This window comes from Oncorhynchus mykiss, chromosome 8, assembly GCF_057628025.1.
Source record: "Oncorhynchus mykiss isolate SJ-2025 chromosome 8, ASM5762802v1, whole genome shotgun sequence".
Classification (NCBI taxonomy): domain Eukaryota; kingdom Metazoa; phylum Chordata; class Actinopteri; order Salmoniformes; family Salmonidae; genus Oncorhynchus; species Oncorhynchus mykiss.
Window position 1 is genome coordinate 10124365 of NC_143029.1, and position 24219 is coordinate 10148583.

General features: G+C 41.3%; 1 protein-coding gene across 1 annotated transcript; it reads right to left on the reverse strand.

The window, feature by feature from the left end:
- Window positions 1-838: 838 nt before the first annotated feature.
- LOC110529336 (photoreceptor outer segment membrane glycoprotein 2-like) lies at window positions 839-7463 on the reverse strand. The gene is made up of 4 exons (XM_021611467.3): window positions 7252-7463; window positions 5964-6795; window positions 4572-4818; window positions 839-3034 (listed from the first exon to the last, which is right to left on the reverse strand). The coding sequence occupies exons 2-4, from the start codon at window positions 6539-6541 to the stop codon at window positions 2789-2791; spliced, it is 1071 nt and encodes a 356-aa protein (XP_021467142.1). The 5' UTR covers window positions 6542-6795; window positions 7252-7463; the 3' UTR covers window positions 839-2788.
- Window positions 7464-24219: the final 16756 nt, after the last annotated feature.

The following is a 24219-nucleotide window of genomic DNA, read 5'->3' on the forward strand; positions in this document are numbered from 1 at the left end:
AAAGAATAAAATAACAATAGGCTTTATTATTTCCTGGTGGAAATATAAAATAGTTTTGTTTTCGCTGGTATCAATAAAGGTATACCAATGGATAAAAATGATTTAAGCCAGATCTGAACGGTTTTAAAACTGTTTAAAACATTTATCTTGTTTAGGCCTTTTGATCAGTGATTCACCTCCAAGAGTAACGTTTCCCCAAACTTCTGCCCTAGCACGACACAGTGGATTCAAATAATCAAAGCTTGACGAAGAGTTATTTTTAATCAGCTGTGTAGTGCAGAAACTAAAACGTGCACCCAGAGGGGCCCCAGGACCAAGTTTGTGAAACTCTGCTCTAGAGCAGTACTCAGGAGGAGACGCATAGATTCTCACCCTGAGGACCAGATTATATCAAACCTGCACTGTGGAAACACCACATTATTCCTGCACAGCTAACCTTTTTGTATTCTTTATACGTTCATTAGTCCCGGGTACAATGTTGCTGGAACACAGTGCTGTTTTTCTGATTGAAAAGCAGCTTTCTCCCATTTAATTCTCTTGATTTAGGCTCCTGAAAAACATAGGTTCCTTGAAGGCTTTGCCGAAACATGAAAATTAAAGTTAGTGTTTACAAAGTAGTTGTCACTTAACTATAAGCTATAATAAAGAGAGTCGCACAGTCTATATATAAACTCCCGTAATTCATTGAGTAAATCACCAATGTTTCGGCATCTCTGTGCCTTCATCCTGAAGAAGACTCTCTATTTTTTTTATAGCTTATTCGCCGTTAGTGTAACGGTCTCCTTCCTCCTCTGACGAGGAGTAGTAGGAAGGATCGGAGGACCAATGCGCAGCGTGGTAAGTGTTCATGATACTTTTAATAGAACACAGAAAAATACAAAATATCAATGTGAAATAACAAAAACCGAAACAGTTCCGTGTGTAAGACACAGAAAATAATCACCCACAAATCAAGGGTGAAAACAGGCTGCCTAAGTATGGTTTTCAATCAGGGACAACGATTGACAGCTGCCTCTGATTGAGAACCATACCAGGCCAAACACAGAAATACCAACTCATAGAAAAACAAACATAGACAACCCACCCAACTCACGCCCTGACCATACTAAAACAAAGATATAACAAAATAACTTAAGGTCAGAACGTGACAGTTAGTCATCACCTCTACATAAAATAATTTTCACTGGGTGTGTGCCAGCTCATGTTTTCTATTCAACTTAACTGTCCACTACCATGACATAATTACTGAATTTTCACATTTCTAGACAATGAACCTGTCCAAATCTCATTGATGGTGTGAGCCTGATAACCTGACAACACATTCCTAAGCAAATGACTTGTGCTTACTTGGTTATTTCTCAGTTATGAAAGGTCCCCGCAAAAGAAAACATGGGATCAAATATTCTCAAGTGTTAAAACTCTTGTGGTTTATTAAGGCTGCCCTTAATATCTTGTGTGGGCAGAGGCACAAGAGAAAGATAAATACGTTGGTCACAGCCAGTCAAAAAGACAGCAGAAACCGTTCAGGCGATGTCCGACCAAGTCATTTAAAACGGTTGATGGAGTGTGGCTCAATAAAACACGTTAAACGAAATCATCTGTGGAATATCATCTTCCTGAAAGAGTCCAGTTTGTCCATGTCACCTTTTCATCAGAAATATATGCAAGGGACTGGCCCTCCTCTTCCAGCTCTATTTGAACCATCTGCCTTACAGTTCTATATCCCATACATCTATTCTATATTATAATCTGGGTGTGTCGAGCACTGAATGCTGATTGGCTGACAGCCATGCTATATCAGACTGTATACCATGGGTATGACATAACTTTTATTTTTACTGCTCTAATTACGCTGGTAACCAGTTTATAATAGCAATAAGGCACCTTGGAGGTTTGTGATATATGTCCAATATTCCCATGGCTATGGGCTGTTTCCTAGCACGTTGCGTCATGCCCAAGAACAGCACTTAGCCGTGGTATATTGGCTATATATCACACTCCCTTGGGCCTTATTGCTTAAGTAACCCATAATACAAAAAAAGTTACATACAGGAGACTGAGTTGAAGAAACTGTAGAAGGCAATTCAAGTTTGCTGTTTCCATTTCCCTTTATACAATTTGTTAAAAAGTTTATGTCCATCACTTTCTTGCACAGGAGGTTGGTGGCACCTTAATTGGGCGTGGACGGGCTCGTGGTAATGGCTGGCGCGGAATAGGTGGAACGGTATCAAATACATGTTTGATGCCATTCCATTAGCTCCTTTCCGGCCATTATTATGAGCTGTCCTCCCGTCAGCAGCCTCCACTGCCTTGTTGGCATAATTGTTGCCCATGACATATATGGCTCATTATGACATCATCTTTCACTCAGACCGTTCCATGTCCCGTTATGTCTATGGGGTTGTAGTACTGGATTGTACACGAGTTCAACCCCGTTTCAACTTTGCCCTGCTCCCCTTTCAGTTTAATGACTTAAGTATGGCACAATGACAAAGTTGCAGCCAGTTCATATTCTTACACTGTTAAGATGATGCAGGTGTTACAGAATCATGTGACAAAGCAGGTCATTCTTTAGAGCACGCTCTGCATAGGCTGTCCTTGATCCTGTTTGTGTGTCTTTGTGGTGCCCTGCTACACTTGCCACTTTCACCTTTTGATCCCTCAGTTCACAGCTGTCGCACGTTTAATCTGGAGACAGGTCTGCCATCCAAAAGGCTTACACCTAATGACAATGGGACTTGATGCCCGTTTGCGTGCCTCAATCCTGGCCCAGGGACGCTGCGCTATGCTATCTAGCCACAGGGATCTGGCAAGTGGACACCTCTTGCTGAGCGGTGCTGGGCACATCGATGTTAGGATCATCGTCCACCTGGTAGCACTTGCCTAGGTTCTTGATGATTTTGAAGTTAGAGCGGGCCGTCTGGGCAATGCTGTTCTCCAGGAGCCAGCCGTCAGACTCCAGGTCGGGGTCACCCTGCCGTAGAAGGTTCTCCATAGCTGTCTGGAGATACCGCACGCCCGTCAGCACCCATAGCTGTTGGGAGAGAAAAGGGATTAGATGTCACTCTACCTTGTTACTACCTTGTAGCGCTACACTACCAGAGAGACAGAAAGAAACGATCAGCCACTTGGAGGTAAATGGAGGTTGAATTACACCGTAGATATCTCTTTGACCACAGACTTCTCCCATGGCCCCAGTGAGGGTACTGTTCCTGTGCTTCTCGGAGGCCGTACTGTCCCCTTCTAAAGGTGATCAACCACTGGACAAATTGGTCTTGGGAGAGTGGCACCTCCCTGGAGACTGGGTACACCAATTGTCTTGCCCTCGGGGCCAACCTCCTCTGCCGTAGTTTGGTCACTGGACTGGAATGTCTGTCTGTCCTCCTGAAGCTTTGTCTGTCCCTGTAATGATTATGTGCAGGAACTAGGTGCATCCCATCTCCACACCCACAGTTGTCATAAAACCAATATGGCATATGATGACAGCAATCACCTTATTCTTGACATTCCCCTCAAACTACCTGTGATGAGGCAGCCTTAGACCGGTCTCATCGACATTTTAAAAAGGTCTTTAAAAACATATATTTCATGAAGTTAATATTATCTAAAATGCTAAAGAATATACATGTGTGGTTTACATAAAGTGCACTAGTCCATTCCATAGCATAGCTATCCACCAGTTTAGGTGTGCCTGACCTTCATTTTTTGCTACCGAGTTGATTGCTCAGGTTTAAGCCATGTGTGGGGAGTTCGATAATTAGCCCGTAGTTCACCCATGTGCCCAGTCTCCCTGAGTAGTAGTTCTAATCATATTTTATTTGATTTAGCTCTGTCTTTTAAACTAAAGTGTACTTAACTAAATATGGTAATTTAAACTAATGAATGCAGTTAATTAACATAAATCATGTTTTCTATTAACAAAGTAAAGTTCAACTAATTAAATGTACATTCTCATTAGTTAATTGTTATGGCTGAGGTTTTGGCCTAAGTTATAAATTCTGTCATTTTCTCTCAAATTGAGGTTGAATACCATTTTACAATGTGCTCCATATCAGTTTGTTTGTTGTGACCTCTATGTACAGACAGTTGATTTTAGCTGTCCTGGTAGACTCCCTTTATTCCCAGTAAGGGGGAGAGTTAAACTCTGTTTAGAGTTGGAAAAGGGGTAATCCCTAATTATACTGTGCAGCATTTAGGCCCTAGTCCTAGCTGCAGTAGGAACCCTATTGAGGGGCTGAGCTTAAGACTCACCTTCATCGAGTTTTTTCAGAGTTTTTTAGTATCCTGAATGTTACTGTGATGGATCGGACTGTTTTCAACCCAAGCCATGTTCCCTGAAAATCCTTCATTTGCGATAAATCAAGTACTCTTTTTCTACAACCGTGGGTCCTCCTCATCCCTACCTACTACTTCCCTTGGCTACTCTGGGTTCTATTCAACACTACCCCATAGTTATTAATATTACCACCATCACGTACCATGTCATGTCCAAGTTAATAGTGACTGTAGAGACAATAGTGACTTATTCAAAGTACAGGATAAGAATGGAGCTTTGTTAATGTAAAGCCAACCTCAAACAACCAGATGATGAGCACAATAAAGCCGATGGACTGCATGATGTTGGTGTAATGATCCAGCAGGACCTGGCGGCAGCCCCTCGTCCACAGGTTGCGCTCCTCCGTCTTCCAGTCATAGTTGTAGTGGGCGGAGTTGTTGGTGACCTGTGTCTGGATGCAGGGTCGTGGAGAGAATGTGTTACAGCAGCTAAAAGGCACTCCGTCCATCAGGTACTTTCCCTCCACATTACTCCTCAGACGGCTGCAGGAGAAAGAGTGAGATATTTTAAGCCATTGTGCTTAGTTGTATTTTGGCATAAATCTGTCTTGTAACAGAGTCAAAGCACAGACATAGACCTATGACTTTACTGATGACAAATGTTTTACTTTTTCTCATTCCATTTCACCCCAACTTCTGCATCATGAAGGAATAGATTAAGAAAACTGTCCATCTTACAGTGCCCCTTCCCAAACCAGACAGATAATGCATGCTAGCTGTTAGCAATGGCTCCAGAAACCACCTTCAGCTCATTTAAAACTGCACACAGAGCCATACAAATGGTATCCATGAGTTCATCTGAATCTGGGTAAGTTATCCCTTTAAGGTTAGGTTAACTTAAGCATTTACTCAGGAGGTACACATTACATATATTAGCCATATGGAAAAGGTAGATCAATTTAATACTGGACTTCCATCACTATTGACATTTTTTACCTGGGCTTTGAATCTGTTTGTATAAGTCACTTTGATACAGTAAAAAAACAACACAAAAAACAAGACCAAATATTGAAAGATAAATTATTCAACCTGCCGCGTATGGTAATTTCCTGTCACAGTGAACTCTTGACTCCTACTGGATAAGCCTCTCTCGTAACCTTCGACCTCACATTTTTCAGTCGATACAGTGTTGCTGCTTAACAGTTTGACTGGGCAGCTTAATGAGGAGGACTGGTGTTGGCAGCTCGTAGCATCTGCTTCCAGTATTGTTATGTGTTAGTATGTATTTAGTATGTATGTATTTTGTCACAGTCTTGAAAGGCACATTTTGTTGGGGTTATTCACAGGTTCAATTGGATTGATCAAGTACCTTCAACTCTGGCCCTCTCAGCTGGGTAGACTATGGCCCTGTCAGTTGGCTAGACTGTGGCCCTAATGGCTGGGTAGACTCTAGCACTGATGGCTGGGTAGAGGGGCCAGACAGGACCAGTGCTGGGTAGAAGGGCCAGACAGGACCAGAGCTGGGTAGAGGGGCCAGAGAGGACCAGAGCTGAGTAGAGGGGCCAGACAGGACCAAAGCTGGGTAGAGGGGCCAGACAGGACCAGAGCTGGGTAGAGGGGCCAGACAGGACCAAAGCTGGGTAGAGGGTGGTGTGGGTGGGTACTGTACTGTACTCCTTTGTACTTACTCTGTTACTTCACTGTTGGTCATGTCCAACCAGCGGTTGTTGATCCATTGGACGTGGAACCAATCGCGGAAGCCGGCGTTTCCGCAACACTGGAATTGGATTTGCAGCAAATCCACTGTGCGCTTGAGATAACATCGTCCCGGCGTGCCTGTGTCCTTGTAGTAGAGCATGGCGTTACGCAATCCCAGAAATAGTGACTCCTCCAGTTCGTTCCTCATGCTGTAGCACATGAGCGCACCCACCAGGATGCAGAAGGTAAAGAGGAAGGTGCACACGATGTACGGTAGCATCAGCAACTTCCATCGCAGGAACTTGGTGGTGTCAACGCAATCGTAGCAGATCTTGCCGCCCAGGAAGTTGATGACACAGGCCACCAGGCCCGTGGCGATGAGCATGTTGGGCACTGAGTGGACATCAGCGGACATCAGCTCCTTCCGTTTCTGGATCTCCACCTTCAGGAAGAGGCCCAGGCTGAAGAGGATGATGCCCGTTAACACAGAGATCCAGTTGAGGACCCACAACACCAGGGCTAGCTTGCCCCGAGTGGTCTTGGTGAACGTCACCTTTAAGACCGCCATTTTGTCTACGTATCCTGTCAAAGTCTGTCCTTCTCATCCAGAAGAGACAAACAGGTCCAGTGGTACAGTGGTTTGGAGGACAGAAGGGAGAGGTGAATTTTAGAAAGGGTAAGGGTTGTGGACCAATGGGGAAGAGGGATGGATGGGGGATGTAGAAAGGTGCCAAGCTATTTTCTGGAGGACCTCATAAGCAGCTTAGCTGAGGTATTTCTGTACTTTTGGCCGGTGGCCTTAGCCACGAAAGACAGCACGTCCTGAGAGCAACAAAAAGAAAAAAAACAACAGCAATTATGTTTCACATCACCATCGTATCACTAACAGACCTAATAACATTAATATGGAATCCAATACTAAATATGATTGAAAGGAACACTTTTGTTCAAGTTTGGTAATAGCATTTCACCTTTTGACCCCACGCTACTTTGACCCCATTGTTATTGGAGAAGCAATACATTATATTTGAATACTTTGGAAATGTAGTAGAACTAAACAAAGGGATTGTGACGTGAAGGTTATGCAATATAATCACTGTGCTGTTGTAGTAACTAGTGCTAGTGCTGTGGGAGGCTTTAGTTTGACTTATTCAATAAGACAAATGACAAATAGAAGCAAGTTATAACAACTTCATAACCCATACAACCCCAGCAACAATATCTACGCACAACATCTACAGTTACCAAGTCAACAAACACATTTACTTCGGCTTTTACCTGTAGCTCTATATCTGCAGCATTCACATTGTCAACCGAAGGCTTTGGGACCATCTTTCTGTATTTTGGTGCCTTCGATATTCCCTTTTGCCAAATGTCATCCTTTAGAGAAGGTAAGGAGGTCTATCTCGACATGGACGAGTAAGATGGAGCCCGAGGCTGAAGAGAAGAAGAGTGGCATACATTTCCCTACCCTGACATCTCCTAGCCACAACTGTTAATCCCCTTAACATTAGTTTACCCCGTAATCTTAACAGTCCCCACTTCCAACCACCTGGACCAATCAACATGCGTGCAGCACTTGGTGGCGTTTTTCTTCTCCTGTTCCTGCCCTCTTAAGTGTTTGTGTTTATGGGGGATACTTATCCCATGCAAAGCAAAAACCCTTCTTACTTATCCACCATTGACCATGGTCAAACCTTTTCAATGACTCACCCCTAATCATTTTAGCCAGTGTAGCATTTTGAAATGGCTTTTTGATGTCCCACCAATGTCTTATGTTTTATTTTGTTTACATTTTTTCACCTTTATTTAACCAGGTAGGCTAGTTGAGAACAAGTTCTAATTTACAACTGCGACCTGGCCAAGCAGTTCGACACATACAACAACACAGAGTTTACACATGGAATAAACAAACATACAGTCAATAATACAGTAGAAAAAAAAGAAACAAGTATATATACAGTGTGTGCAAATGGGGTAAGATTAGGGAGGTAAGGCAATAAAATAGGCCATAGTGGCGAGGTAATTATGATATAGCAATTAAACACTGGCGTGATAGATGTGCAGAAGATGAATGTGCAAGTAGAGATACCGGGGTGCAAAGGAGCAAAATAAATAAATAAATACAGTATGGGGATGAGGTAGTTAGATGGGCTATTTACAGATGGGCTATGTACAGGTGCAATTATCTGTGAGCTGCTCTGACAGCTTGTGCTTGAAGTTAGTGAGGGAGATAAGAGTCTCCAGCTTCAGCAATTTCTGCAGTTCGTTCCAGTCATTGGCAGCAGAGAACTGGAAGGAAAGATGGCCAAAGGAGGAATTGGCTTTGGGGATGACCAGTGAAACATACCTGCTGGAGCGCGTGCTGTGGGTAGGTGCTGCTATGGTGACCAGTGAACTGAGATAAGGCGGGGCTTTACCTAGCAAAGACTTGTAGATGACCTGGCCAGTGGGTATGGCGACGAGTATGAAGCGAGGGCCAGCAAACGAGAGCGTACAAGTCGCATTGGTGGGTAGTATATGGGGCTTTGGTGACAAAACGGATGGCACTGTGATAGACTGCATCCAATTTTTTGAGTAGAGTGTTGGAGGCTATTTTGTAAATGACATTGCCGAAGTCGAGGATCGGTAGGATAGTCAGTTTTCCGAGGGTATGTTTGGCAGCATGAGTGAAGGAGGCTTTGTTGCGAAATAGGAAGCCAATTCTAGATTTAATTTTGAATTGGAGATGCTTTTAACATTGGACTTTAGGAATCTGGGGCTTAACTGTTTTGGCTTCTGGTATCTGTCATGCTAAGCTTAAATGATGTAGTGTACAAACAGGGGTGGCAAACAGTTGAAGTCGGAAGTTTACATACACTTAGGTTGGAGTCGTTTCTCAACCACTCCACAAATTTCTTCTTAACAAACCATAGTTTTGGCAAGGTGGTTAGGACATCTACCTTGTGCATGACAAAAGTAATTTTTCCAACAATTGTTATTAGACAGATTATTTCACTTATAATTCACTGTATCACAATTCGAGTGGGTCAGAAGATGACATACACTAAGTTGACTTTGCCTTTAAACAGCTTGGAAAATACCAGAAAATTATGTCATGGCTTTAGAAGCTTCTGAAAGGCTAACTGACATAATTTGAGACAATTGAAGTTGTACCTGTGGATGTATTTCAAGGCCTACCTTCAAACTCAGTGCCTCTAAGATTAACATCATGGGGAAATCAAAAGAAATCAGCCAAGACCTCAGAAAATAAATTGTAGACCTCAACAAGTCTGATTCATCCTTGGGAGCAAATTCCAAATGCCTAAAGGTACCAGATCCATTTGTACAAACAATAGCATGCAAGTATAAACACCATGGGACCACACAGCCGTCATACTGCTATGGAAGGAGATGCATTCTGTCTCCTAGAGATGAACGTATTTTGGTGCGAAAAGTGCAAATCAATCCCAGAACAACTGCAAAGGACCTTGAGAAGATGCTGGAGGAAACAGGTACAAAAGTATCTATATCCACAGTAAAACGAGTCCTATATCAACATAACCTGAAAGGCCGCTCAGCAAGGAAGAAGCAACTGCTCCAAAAGAACACCATCCCAACCGTGAAGCACGGGAGTGGCAGCATCATGTTGTGGGGGTGCTTTGCTGCAGGAGGGACTGTTGCACTTCACAAAACAGATGGCATCATGAGGTAAGAAAATTACGTGGATATATTGAAGCAACATCTCAAGACATCAGCCAGGAAGTTAAAGCTTGGTCGCAAATGGACAATGACCCTAAGCATACTTCCAAAGTTGTGTCAAAATGGCTTAAGGACAACAAAGTCAAAGTATTGGAGTGGCCATCACAAAGCTCTGTCCTCCATCATATAGAACATTTGTGGGCAGAACTGAAAAAGTGTGTGCGAGCATGGTGGCCTACAAACCTGACTCAGTTACGCCAGCTCTGTCAGGAGGAATGTGCCAAAATTCACCCAACTTATTGTGGGAAGCTTGTGGAAGGCTACCCGAAAGGTTTGACCCAAGTTAAACAATTTAAAGGTAATGCCTCCAAACACTAATTGAGTGTATGTAAACTTCTGACCCACTGGGAATGTTATGAAAGAAATAAAACCTGAAATAAATCAATCTCTATACTCTTATTCTGACATTTCACAATCTTAAAATAAAGTGGTGATCCTAACTGACCTAAACCAGGGAATATTTACTAGGATTTAATGTCAGGAATTGTGAAAAACTGAGTTTAAATGTATTTGGCTAAGGTGTATGTAAACTTTCGGACTTCGACTGTATGTACCCTGGTATGTAATCCACTCAATGTCCACTCACACTGTTAATCTGTGGGTACAATAACAACATCCTTAAATCATGCCAATTACCCAGGATCCCATCCTTCATCTTTACAGGGTGAACAATGTGGTCGTCTAGTCTACACAAGACAACAATGAGAGACTAATGAGCTTGTTTTGTTATGGTAAATGAAGCTGTCAATAAAAAGTCAATAATAGTATTATAAGTGATTGTTTGACATGGAGTACAGTTTCATGTAGATTTTAATGGACGAGAACAGACAGCCACTAAAAGCTTACATCCTCCCTGTACACTGATTAACTGTCTAACCACTAGTACGGTTATAAATTGATTCTTGACTGAGGTCATGACTTCTTGAACTGGCATCATGATTAGATTTAATTAGATGTGTCTGCCCTTACAGACGGTTGCTCTTGGAAACCTCAGAGAGATTCCCTGAATGCAGAGATGAAATCACTTCTGATGAATTGGTTCAAACTAATTGTAGGTGAAAAGCAGCAAGATAATTTTTACAATTACAAATTATATTGACTATAATAAAACATTACTACCAGTAGCCATTTTGAATTGCTTTCTGTATTTAAATATATGTAGGTATTTTCACAATAGAAAACTATATTTTTCTCTGCAGCTCTTTCAATGCCTTCCTGAACCTACAGGTGGTGTTGTGCCTTCACCTCCAAGTTTGACACTGTCTCAGAGAACGGGGCTATGCCCTGCAGGTGAGCCCGCATCTCTGAAGTGTTCGGTAACCCGTAATATGAAAGATATCTGTTAGCGTAAGCATAAATAATGCTCTGCTTATTAGCGTGTTTTTGAAGTTTTTATTTCGTACCCATCAAATAAAGTAATACCAAGTGTTCTAACACAATTTGGAAGGTACCTGTTGGCATGAGCATCATTGAAATACTCTGCTTATGAATGTGTTATGAAGTCCTTATCTTGTTACCCTTCAAATACCCTTCAAATAACCTTCAAAGGAAAAGTCATAGCAGCCGTCCAATGAAATGTCGATTACAAATGTATGATGCTGACGTGTTTCGACACTCCCTGGCACCACCTGGCACCACCTGGCACCACCTGGCACTCCCTGGCACCACCTGGCACTCCCTGGCACCACCTGGCACCACCTGGCACCACCTGGCACTCCCTGGCACCACCTGGCACCACCTGGCACCACCTGGCACCACCTGGCACTCCCTGGCACCACCTGGCACCACCTGGCACCACCTGGCACCACCTGGCACCTCCTGGCACCACCTTGCTCTCTGATAGACTTGATGAATTCCTCTTCTATTCTCATATCCTTTCAGGTCTGCACAATGTCCCGTGGAGCGGGGGCTAGGCGGTTATTTGGAATTCCTAATAACCTTGCAGAATCACTACATTCCGGGTTTTGTGTTGACCGTTTCTCTACGGTCAATTAAAGAGAATATGCTGATCAAACATACAGATTATCAAGCATACCTGTTGATATTGTAACGGATTTTGAGAGGTTTCCCTGATCGGGACTCAATCCCGGTGTCCGGCAACTGTCAAGCCAGCATCTTTACCGTTACACCAAGAGGTTGGAACCCCTTGACGAGGATGCTAGGTGTTGTGTTAAGGTCGTAGGTTGCTAGGTGTTGTGTTAAGGTCGTAGGTTGCTAGGTGTTGTGTTAAGGTCGTAGGTTGCTAGGTGTTGTGTTAAGGTCGTAGGTTGCTAGGTGTTGTGTTAAGGTCGTAGGTTGCTAGGTGTTGTGTTAAGGTCGTAGGTTGCTAGGTGTTGTGTTAAGGTCGTAGGTTGCTAGGTGTTGTGTTAAGGTCGTAGGTTGCTAGGTGTTGTGTTAAGGTCGTAGGTTGCTAGGTGTTGTGTTAAGGTCGTAGGTTGCTAGGTGTTGTGTTAAGGTCGTAGGTTGCTAGGTGTTGTGTTAAGGTCGCTACAACAGGGATCGCCTAGTGCATAGAAACGATATTAGTCAATAGTGCTTTTTGAGGTTGGTTTGGTTTCAGTTAAAAAAATTTTTTTAAACAATCATGGTTTTCAATTTCAATCTTTTTTTTTGTGCATTATGTGGGTTGAATGCTGCAACACAGAATAAAACAATTACTAAATGTCCCATGATGGTAGTGACTGACCAAGACTCCTTTTCACTTATTAACCATCATTTATTCACATGACTTTACTTAAATAAAAATATTACAGTTGTTGTGTATTATTACATTTGTTTTATTTGATGACTTTACTATTTCATTCCAAGTCATCATCTCATCTCTATGGAGCTACTGCCTATGCAGTCTGACAACATCAACATTTTACTCGTTCTTGACTCAGCATGATTAGTTAAACATTGCGGAAGGAAATATACCAGTTGATTAGAACCACAGATCTTAGGTCTGTTTTCTACATGTTTGTGTTCGTGTTCAACACATCTCAAACTCTACATATTGATATTTTAACATTTAACTATTCAACCCCATATCGCTGCTCAAGTTAGTACAATATTTTCCCGGTGCCCACAGCCCATCATTCTCTGTGTGCCAGCGATGACAGAAAAAGTCCTGCTTACAGCCCTCTTCTGGCTATTCACAGTCATCGCAATACAGTCATTGGCTTTTCAGTCATTGCTTGGAGAAACACACCAAAGAGGATATATATACACAGATTGTACAAAGCATTAACAACATCTTCCTAATATTGAGTTGCACCCCCTTTTGCCCTCAGATCAGCCTTAATTTGTTGAGGCGTGCTCTACAAGGTGTCAAAAGCATGCCACAGGGATGCTGGCCCATGTTGACTCCAATGCTTCCCACAGTTGTGTCAAGTTGGTTGGATGTCCTTTGGATGGTAGACCATTCTTGATACACACAGGAAACTGTTGAGCTTGGAAAACCCAGCAGCGTTGCAGTTCTTGACAGAGGTTTGACTGTAGAGGTTAAGCTATAGAATGTGTGTCACTGAAGAACACTGGCAGAACACTTGGAATGTTTAGAAAGAATAAATAACAGACGCTTGCCCCTTTTAATCATCACAGCCCGTCTCAGTCAATCAAGACTGTATAACTAATAATAGAAAGACAAGGGTGGAGGTCTCGCCAGCCAGCTACATATGATATCCATCAATGTATCCCGAACAAAAAATAGAAACGCAACATGTAAAGTGTGGGTCCCATGTTTCATGAACTGAAAGAAAAGATCCCAGACATTTTCCATACGAACAAAAATAATATTTTTCTAAAAATGACTTGTTTCGAATTTTGAATGGATCACATTTCATCACATTTCATTTGATTACATGGTGTCCTTCGTATGTTTTACAGCTGTCCAATGATGTATGTGGATAGCTGTTCTTGCTATTGGTGTTGCCATTACAGATGTTGATGTTACATGTTAACATTGTTTTTGTAAACATCAACATTCATTTGGTCTTATTTTGTGTGCATGTAACTGTCTTAATTAACAGAAATCCAGCTACAAATATTCAAATGTATTGGAAAAACTTCAACTCAATAGTTGACGGTATTGACGGCATTGAGAGACCATCCCTTGGCTTTTTCCAAATATCACGTTATAAGGTATACCGCCCAAGCCTACCATGTATAAAACATTTAGTGCTCAAGTATCTTAAAAATTGTGAATGTTTTTTATGCAAACAGAAAGTACTCATGAAATCTTACCAGTTGAATTTCCTCTTGAAAAGCTGTGTCCGCACAGTCCTTGATGTCAATCGTGGCCGTTTCAGGTACTACTCCAAACACCTCATGTTGAATTGCAAGATTCAACCAAGATAAGTACTGTATGGTCCATCCTTGGAGAAATTAGTGGCCAATCATGTGGCCGGCCCACGACAAAGAGATCCCTCTCCAGCAGGGATGAAGATGAGGAGGGGACAAGATGATCCTCCTCACCCTCAAAAGAGCAGTGTGCCTCAGCCTCCTGCAACTTGATGTACAGGTGGATCAAGGAAAAGCGTGTTAGAATTCATTTTAATAATGAGGACACCTGTTCCTGGTGTGCAACTGCTTGTCTGCGTAACAGTACTGTCATTATTCAACTTAGGCAGATAAGTTAGCAGTAGCGCAATTTGGAAAAATACAATACGAATTGTATCACTCACCTAAAGTCCGTGCTGGAGTTTGGATATTATTGTTGTGAAGAAATGTCTCGTCAGTCCTTTGACTATAGCAGGGTCTCCAATAAATGTAGATATCTTTGGGCAGAAGAATACAAGGCCTGATATGCATGCCTTATTTCTAACTGACAGCTAGTATGAAATAAAAGACATTGCTCTAACATTAGTCCTGGTGTTACATCAAATATTTTGACTACTTTTAGTCTGGTACAAGAATGGTTGACTGAAGAGCCAAGGACAAAAACACCTCTGCAGTACAAGAGAATGACGTAAGACACAATGGCAGCAATATAAGACAGAAAAGACAACCAATCATTTTGAATATGGAACTGTAAAGTAATTGTAAATGGATTTAGAGCGTGAGACTGGGACCTCACAGCTGAATTGCATACAATGTAATTTAGCATGTACTTGATATGAAAATGTTTAACTTATATCTCTATCGCCCGCTCTTTTCAACATTTTCTTACGTTACAGCCTTATTCTAAAATTGATTCAATTCTTTTTCTCCTCATCAATTTACACACAATACCCCATAATGACGTAAAAATAGTTTTTTTGACATGTTAGCAAATGTATTCAAATAAAAAAACTGAAATAATAAATTTACATAATTATTCAGACCCTTTACTCAGTACTTTGTTAAAGCACCTTTGGCAGCAATTAAAGTCTTGAGTATTTTTGGGCAGGACGCAACAAGCTTGGCACACCTGTATTTGGGGAGTTTCTCCCATTCTTCTCTGCAGATTCTCACAAGCTCTGTCAGGTTGGATGGGGAGCATCGCTGCACATCTCCAGAGATGTTCGATCAGGGTCAAGTCTGGGATCTGGCTGGGCCACTCAAGGACATTCAGAGACTTGTCCCGAAGCCACTCCTGCGTTGTCTTGGCTGTGTGCTTAGGGTCGTTGTCCTGTTGGAAGGTGAACCTTCACCCCAGTCTGAGGTTCTGAGCGCTCTGGACCAGGTTTTCATCAAGGATCTCTCTGTACTTTGCTACGTTCATCTTTCCCTCGATCCTGACCAGTCTCCCAGTCCCTGCCGCTGAAAAACATCCCCACAGCATGATGCTGCCACCACCATGCTTCACTGAAAGGATGGTGCCAAGTTTCCTCCAGAAGTGACGCTTGGCATTCAGGCCAAAGAGTTACATTTTGGTGTATTGACTCTGCCTGTCAGAGGTGGAGTTCCAGAGCTCACAGGTGTGCCTGGCATGAATTATGATTCCATCTCGTTCCTTGCCCTCTTCAACGCGTAATTTTCCGCCTGACTCTCCACCAATGCCGCCTGAGTCTCTGCCAACGATGTGTGACTCTCTGCCAATAGCGCCTGGCTCTGGACCAATGCATCAGCTGTCATCCGGTTGTTGGCATGGTTGTATTCTCTGCAATAACACATTCATGTTTTTAGTACACAATTCAATTTATTTTTATTTTTTTATTTTTTTTAACCTTTATTTAATTAGCAATTTTGTTACACAGTATGCCTACACTGAAATACCTTTAGTTTTGGTGATACTCTCAGCTCCGGCTCATTTACGGTCCTAACCCTGGAATGGGTAAGCACCATAGAAAGAAGCTGGCTTGATGAAAACTATGTCTGTTCTCTTTGGTCACAATGTCATTTTTTTGTTGTTGTTGATAAACAGATCATTTTTGAATGGTAACTGTATTCAGGGTGGAGTTTGGGGCGGGGTGAGGAGTACTGGAAAGGTGTGACTTTCAGTTTACAATAGGCCATAAGTATACAGCACATCATCGATTGTCCTCACTTTGATTATGCTGTAACAACATACTGTAGCACCATGTCCAGGATCTCTATTCATTTAAGTGAGCAGATTAGGGCTTTCAGCCGGAACAGAAACTCTACTGGAGACATTTAAAAAATACTGGTAGGCGTGGGGATTTTAGTCACAAACACTATCATTTAATAATTTCTGCCCTCCCCATCCATATCTAAGGGGCATTTTTTTGCGCCATAATTAGTTACATTGTTTTAGTTTGAATGTGCAGACAGGCACTAATAACAGCGGGAACGTTCCCTAGTCAACGCCATTATTAGTTACATTGTTTTAGTTTGAATGTGCAGACAGGCACTAAGAACAGCGGGAACGTTCCCTAGTCAACGCCATTATTAGTCACATTGTTTTAGTTTGAATGTGCAGACAGGCACTAATAACAGCGGGAACGTTCCCTAGTCAACGCCATTATTAGGGGCAATTTTCATTAGGACAAATCTGATCTGTGAGAATATCTCAGTGGGGTTTCTATATCATTCTAAATTAATTAATAATAATAATAATAATCGCTTTGTTTAAAACATATTTATGTAAATAAAGCTAGTTTGTTATTTAGAATTATTCATTTCTGTTTTTAGAGGGAGAGAAACCCAAAGCCAACTATCGCTTCATGGGTTTACCGGTCGCGGCCTGGCACAGGTTTGGAAACAGCATCTGTAGCAACGCAGTTTGCATTGCAATGCAGTGTCTTAGACCGCTGCGCCACTCGGGAGGCCCCAACCACAACGTTTTTAATGCTGATCAATTGCCTTGCACAAAGTATCAAAATACAGAGAGGTGTTGGCAAGAGTCTATTGTCCTGCTAATATCCCATAATGGTCTATTATAATACATGGTGTCCAGGTTAGGATAACCAAAACATTTCTTTATTAAAGACTGTCAGAAAGAATGTTGGTACTTATTTATTTTGATCCAAAGTCATGAATGAGTGAGTCACTCAGCTGTATGTAGGTGTGGAGGCTATATGACTGAGTCACTCAGCTTTATGTAGGTGCTGAGGCTATATGACTGAGTCACTCAGCTTTATGTAGGTGCCGTGGCTATGAGTGAGTCACTCAGCTGTATGTAGGTGTGGAGGCTATATGACTGAGTCACTCAGCTTTATGTAGGTGCTGAGGCTATATGACTGAGTCACTCAGCTTTATGTAGGTGTGGAGGCTATATGACTGAGTCGCTCAGCTTTATGTAGGTGCCGTGGCTATGAGTGAGTCACTCAGCTTTATGTAGGTGTGGAGGCTATATGACTGAGTCGCTCAGTTTTATGTAGGTGCTGAGGCTATATGACTGAGACACTCAGCTTTATGTAGGTGAGGCTATATGACTTAGTAACTCAGCTTTATGTAGGTGCCGAGGCTATACGACTGAGTCACTCAGCTTTATGTAGGTGCCGAGGCTATACGACTGAGTCACACAGCTTTATGTAGGTGCTGAGGCTATACGACTGCACCATCAACTTGATTATTTAGCAGACATCACTTGCTTATATTCAGTAAACACATACAGTATATCTTAATAATATCTTGGAATATAATTTAACATTTTAGTTTCTCTTAGAATAAAAACCTTAGTGTGACAACAGTTTTAGTAAGTAATACTGACAAGTAGAAACAAAAAAATAAGTGTATTTATGAGGGTGTGCGCAAGCAATTCTTACACTATTGTTCTAAATTCAACCACCTTCTTCATCTTCATTATTCAATTAATTGAAATTAAATTTTGAAGTCGTGCACATATTATCTGTTTCTATTTGGTTTATGTTGCCCATTCATTGTCAGTGCTCTAACTCCCCCTTGAGCTGGTCTGGATAAATCAAGTGGTGATGCAGGGTACCGTAGTAAACCACAAATTACTTCCATGTCCCGCAGCATAATCGCAAAACTTTTAGTTGAACAACCACTGTAGACAGAAGATAGCCCTATTTGGGAAAAGACCAAGTCCCTATTATGGGGGGGGGGGGGGAAGAACATCTGAAATAAGCAAAGAGAAACGACAGTCCATCATTACTTTAAGACATGATGGTCAGTCAATCCGGAAAATGTCAAGAACTTTGAAAGCGCAAGAACCATCTCATGAGGACCGCCACAGGAAAGGAAGACCCAGAGTCTACCTCTGCTGCAGAGGACAAGTTCATTAGAGTTAGCTCCACCTCAGAATGCAGCCCAAACAAATTGACTGGCCTGCACAAAGCCCTGACCTTAACACCATGGAACACCTTTGGGATGAATTGGAACGCCGACTGCGAGCCAGGCCTTATCGCCCAACGTCAGTGCCCAACCTCAATAATGCTTGTGGCTGGATGGAAGCAAGTCCCTGCAGCAATGTCCAACATCTAGTGGAAAGCCTTCCCAGAAGAGTTGAGGCTGTTATAGCAGCAAAGGGAGAACCAACTCCATATTAATGCCCAAGATTTTGGAATGAGATGTTCGACGAGCATGTGTCCACATACTTTTGACCATGTAGTTTCGATATAAACACTGCAATCGATGTGATTGTAAATCGGCCACTTATATGACCTTATTCTTGGGTAAACCTGTCCATAATTTCCAAAGCTTTATGAGTTGTATAGCTGGTGTTTCTCTGGCAAAGCTGCATTCTAAAACAATAATGGTCTCCCACCACCAATCTGTAATTACCTTGTCAAGCTGAATTCTGTCTCTTTTCTTGTTGCTAGGGAAACAAGGGACTATGCAAAGGACATTGATTACACTTCATTGCCAGGTGGGGCAATCTCCAGAAATTCAAATGGGAAACCTAGTTGTCTTTGCTGGGTGATTAGAGCCCCCAACAGTGGGGTAGCACAGTTTGTTTGTTGTTGTTGGGGAAAACAGATCTTTTATTTTCAATTCTATACATTTTGCCATGGGGCAGACAGAAACGTTTAGACATTTCTATGAAAAACATACATAAAATGCTTTGTAACATGTCTTATAATACTGACTATTTGCATCCATAAGAACTCATAAGCAGTTATACAAATGTCTGATTATTTATATTTCCTGAATTATAATGACTTATAGTGCATGCTGTATGATAACTACACTGGTTTACTAACACGGGTGAGATGGTTACACTACATATTAGCATTTGGGCATAGTGCATGCTGTATGATAACTACACTGGTTTACTAACACGGGTGAGATGGTTACACTACATATTAGCATTTGGGCATAGTGCATGCTGTATGATAACTACACTGGTTTACTAACACGGGTGAGATAGTTACACTACATATTAGCATTTGGGCATAGTGCATGCTGTATGATAACTACACTGGTTTACTAACACGGGTGAGATGGTTACACTACATATTAGCATTTGGGCATAGTGCATGCTGTATGATAACTACACTGGTTTACTAACACGGGTGAGATGGTTACACTACATATTAGCATTTGGGCATAGTGCATGCTGTATGATAACTACACTGGTTTACTAACACGGGTGAGATAGTTACACTACATATTAGCATTTGGGCATAGTGCATGCTGTATGATAACTACACTGGTTTACTAACACGGGTGAGATGGTTACACTACATATTAGCATTTGGGCATAGTGCATGCTGTATGATAACTACACTGGTTTACTAACACGGGTGAGATGGTTACACTACATATTAGCATTTGGGCATAGTGCATGCTGTATGATAACTACACTGGTTTACTAACACGGGTGAGATGGTTACACTACATATTAGCATTTGGGCATAGTGCATTTGAAAATGTATTCAAAATGGCGATGTATTATTACAGGTAAGGGATAACCAACGAGAACGAGTGTCTGTGCGTTCTATAGGAAATAACAAACAACCTGTTAGCTAAGTGGCACTAACCTTCCACGGAGTTGTATTATTTTCCAGAGAACGCATAGGGTCCCGAGTTGATTGTTCAGCTTATACCAAGGCTATAATTATCACAGTTGCTGCTAGAAATGTGTTCATTTGCCGGTAGAAATGTTTTCATTACATCCACTGAAGTGGGGTAATCATTAGTGCTGAGTGATTAGTGCTTTTTGAGGTTAGTTTGGTTTTGGTTCGATTATTTAAAAATAATCACGTTGTTTTTGCAGATTTTTTAAAACATGAAATGCACTATGCAGTATGTGGGCTGAATGCAGTAACAACACAGAATATAAAAATTAATAAAAGTCCCATGATGGTAGTGTCACACCCTGGTCAAAGTATTTTGTGTTTATCTTTATTTATTTTGTCAGGCCAGGGTGTGGCATGGGTTTTTGTATGTGGTGTGTATTTATGGGGATTGTAGCTAGTGGGGTGTTCTAGCTAAGTCTATGGCTGTCTGAAGTGGTTCTCAATCAGAGGCAGGTGTTTATCGTTGTCTCTGATTGGGAACCATATTTAGGCAGCCATATTCTTTGAGTTTGTCGTGGGTGATTGTCCTTAGTGTCCTTGTTCTGTGTTAGGTTACACAAGTATAGGCTGTTTCGGTTTTTGTTAAGTTTATTGTTTTGATAGTGTTTGTGTTTAGTGTGTTACTTCATTAAACATGGATTGCAATAGACACGCCGCATTTTGGTCCGACTCTCCTTCTCATCAAGAAAACCGTTACAGGTAGTGACTGCCCATTACCACCGATCACTTATTAAACATCATTTATGTATATTACGTTGTTTTATTTGAAATAAAATGTTATTGGTCTCATACACGTATTTAGCAGATGTTATTGCAAGTGTAGAGAAATGCTTGGGTTCCTAGCTGCAACAGTGCAGTAGTATCTAACAATTCACAACAACACACACAAATCTAACAATAATAGAATGGAATGTAGAAATATATAAATATTAGGACGAGCAATGTTGGAGTGTCTTTGACTAAAATACAGTAGAATACAGTATATACAGTGCCTTCGGGAAAGTATTCAGACCCCTTGACTTTAAAAAATGTTGTGTTGTTACATTACAATCAATGGATTGTATTCTAAAATTAAATTAAATTAGATTAAATTAAAACAAATCCTCAGCAATCTACACACAATATCCCATAAAGACAAAGCAAAAAAGTTTTTGAGGGAAGTTTTATCAAATGTATTAAAAGTAAAAAAAATAGAAATACCATATTTACATAGGTATTCAGACCCTTTGCTATGAAACTCGAAATTGAGCTCAGGTGCATCCTGTTTCCATTGATCGTCCTTGAGAGGTTTCTACAACTTGAATGGAGTCCACCTGTGGTAAATTCAATTAATTGGACATGATTTGGAAAGGTATACACCTATATAAGGTCCCACAGTTGTTTGTGCATGTCAGAGCAAAAACCAAGCCATGAGGTCGAAGGAATTGTCCACAGAGCTCCGAGACAGGATTGTGTCAAGGCACAGATCTGGGGAAGGATACCAAAACATTTCTGCAGCATTGAACGTCCCCAAGAACACAGTGGCCTCCATCATTCGTAAATGGAAGAAGTTTGGAACCACCAAGACTCTTCCTAGCGCTGGCCACCCGGCCTAACTGAGCAATCGGGGGAGAAGGGCCTTGGTCAGGAACCCGATGGTCACTCTGACAGAGCTTTAGAGTTCCTCTGTGGAAATAGGAGAAACTTCCAGAAGGACAACTATCTCTGCAGCACTCCACCAATCAGACCTTTATGGAAAGTAGAGTTCATGACCTGTCACAAGAATTGACCCCAACCCTGATTTAGTGCTAACAAACTCAACTGACCCAACTGCTTTGTACAGTATGCCAGCTCGTCAATTCACTTTCACACCACTTGCCTGTCCTCACTTGTCTGAGACCTTCCTGACGCCTGCCATCAGCACGGCTAACCCTCCATTATCTAATGGGGTCGACCTGGACACAGGTCCCTATGGAGCGAACGTATGTCACCATACAGTAATTGTCACTGGATTGTCACCTGGGCCAATTATTTTCCACTAACGTGATGACTTGACCTCCTCTACACCAGAGCAGATGAACTTTGTACACTCATGCATGCTCACACTCTGTGACTGACACATGGTTAATGTTGCATACGATAGCTTGATTCGTCCATGCTAATGTATGTAAGACTTCTTTCCATTGGGACTGTATTCTGACATCTGTGTACTGAATGTATGCTGAATCTTAATAAGAGTCTTCCATTTGCTTTACATGAATTTTAAGTTGAGTGTGATTTGAAAGTCTAAAGTCATAACGTTGGTCAAAATAAGCAACAAGGCCCGAGGGGGTGTGGGGGTGTGAGGGGGTGTGGTATATGGACAATAAACCATGGCTAAGGGCTTTTCTTATGCACAACGCATCGCAGAGTTCCTGGATACAGCCCATAGCCGTTGTATATTGGTTTTTACTGTATATAACAAACCCCGGAGGTGCCTCATTGCTATAATAAACTGCTTACCAACGTGATTAGAGCAGCAAAAAACATATATATCTCGGCTGTCAGACAATCAGCATTCAGGGCTCGAACCACACAGTTTATAATTAAGCAATAAGGTCAGAGGGGGTGCTATATATGGGCCAAGGGTTGTTCTTAGGCATGACCTCTGAGGTGCCTTATTGCTATTATAAACTGGTATATAGTCTTATGTACACTCGGCTGAAATGCTGTTTCTGCCAATCAGCATCCAGGACCCAAACTACCTGGTTTATTTATAATATATATTTTCTAGAAACCATGGCTATACAACTTTGCATGGCCAATTTTTTTTATGGGTCACACCAACTTAACGTTCATCATATGCAAATATTTTATGATTGAACAATGAACTCAGTTTGTGTTTTGAGAGATCGTGCCTACTATTATGCAAACGATTCCTAAACCCCATACCAAGATGGGTGAGGTATCACACTACACCCCATGTGGAGCACTATAATCGGCATCGGTCCTCTTGCTCCAAGAGAGAAAGAGATACTCTATGGGAATCGAATTAAGGACACGAGGCTCAGACATGTTTTGTCTATCTGCTAACAGCAGGGTCATTTGCCGCCCATGTTGACAGATTGAGACCATGTGTAACAGACCGGGTACAGCTATCAGTGGAGCCCATTTTTATGATAGGCCTTTTTTTACCTTTCAGGGACATTTCTATTGCTTTCCTCAGTCCATTTGTGCCATCCATTTAAGTAGTGGGAAATACACTTGTATATGATATAGTTCCTTCGACCTCATGGTTTGGTTTTTGCTCTGACATGCACTGTCACTTGTGGGACCTTATGTACTGTAGACAGGTGTGTGACTTTCCAAATCATGTCCAATCAATTGAATTTGCCACAAGTGGACTCCAATCTAGTTGTAGAAACCTCTCAAGGATAATCAATGGCAACCGGATGCATCTGAGCTCAATAACAAGTCTCAAAGCAAAAGGTCTGAATACTTATGTAAATAAGGTATTTCAGTTTTTTATTAAATATACATTTGCAAAAAAAACATCAGCAAAAAATGTTTTCGCTTTGTCATTACTGGGTATTGAGTGTAGATGGATTTTGTTTAATCCATTTTGGAATAAGGTTGTAATGAAAGAAAATGTGAAAAAAGTGAAGGGGTCTGAATACTTTCCGAATGCACTGTATATGATGTAGTTGTATATTATTTAGTAGAAGTATATGATGTAGTAGTATATGATGTAGTAGTATATGATATAGTTGTATAGTATATTATATAATTGTTAATGATATAAGAGTATATAATAGCATGTGATATATATACAACTATAGTATGTGATATAGTTGTATATGATATAGTTGTATATGATGCAGCTGTATGTTATATAGTAGTATATATTATAATAGTATATAATATAATAGTATATCATAGTATGTGATATATTTGTATATGATATAGTAGTATATGATATAGTAGCATATAAAATAGTAGTATATGATATAGTAGTATATAACATAGTAGTATATGCTATAGTAGTACATGCTATTGTAGTATATGATATAGTATTATATGATATAGTAGTATATAATAGTGTGCGATATAGTTGTATGTAATATAGTAGTATATACACCCATCCGTAGCACGCGCTCCAGCAGGTGTATCTCACTGATCATCCCTAAAGCCAACACCTCAT

Coding starts and splice junctions, on each gene's coding strand:
- LOC110529336 (XM_021611467.3), bottom strand. CDS start 6,541: ATGGCGGTCTTAAAGGTGACGTTCACCAAGACCACTCGGGGCAAGCTA. Junction 4,819..5,963: donor ACCAACAGTGAAGTAACAGA/GTAAGTACAAAG, acceptor TTTCTCCTGCAG/CCGTCTGAGGAGTAATGTGG. Junction 3,035..4,571: donor TCATCATCTGGTTGTTTGAG/GTTGGCTTTACA, acceptor CTCTCCCAACAG/CTATGGGTGCTGACGGGCGT.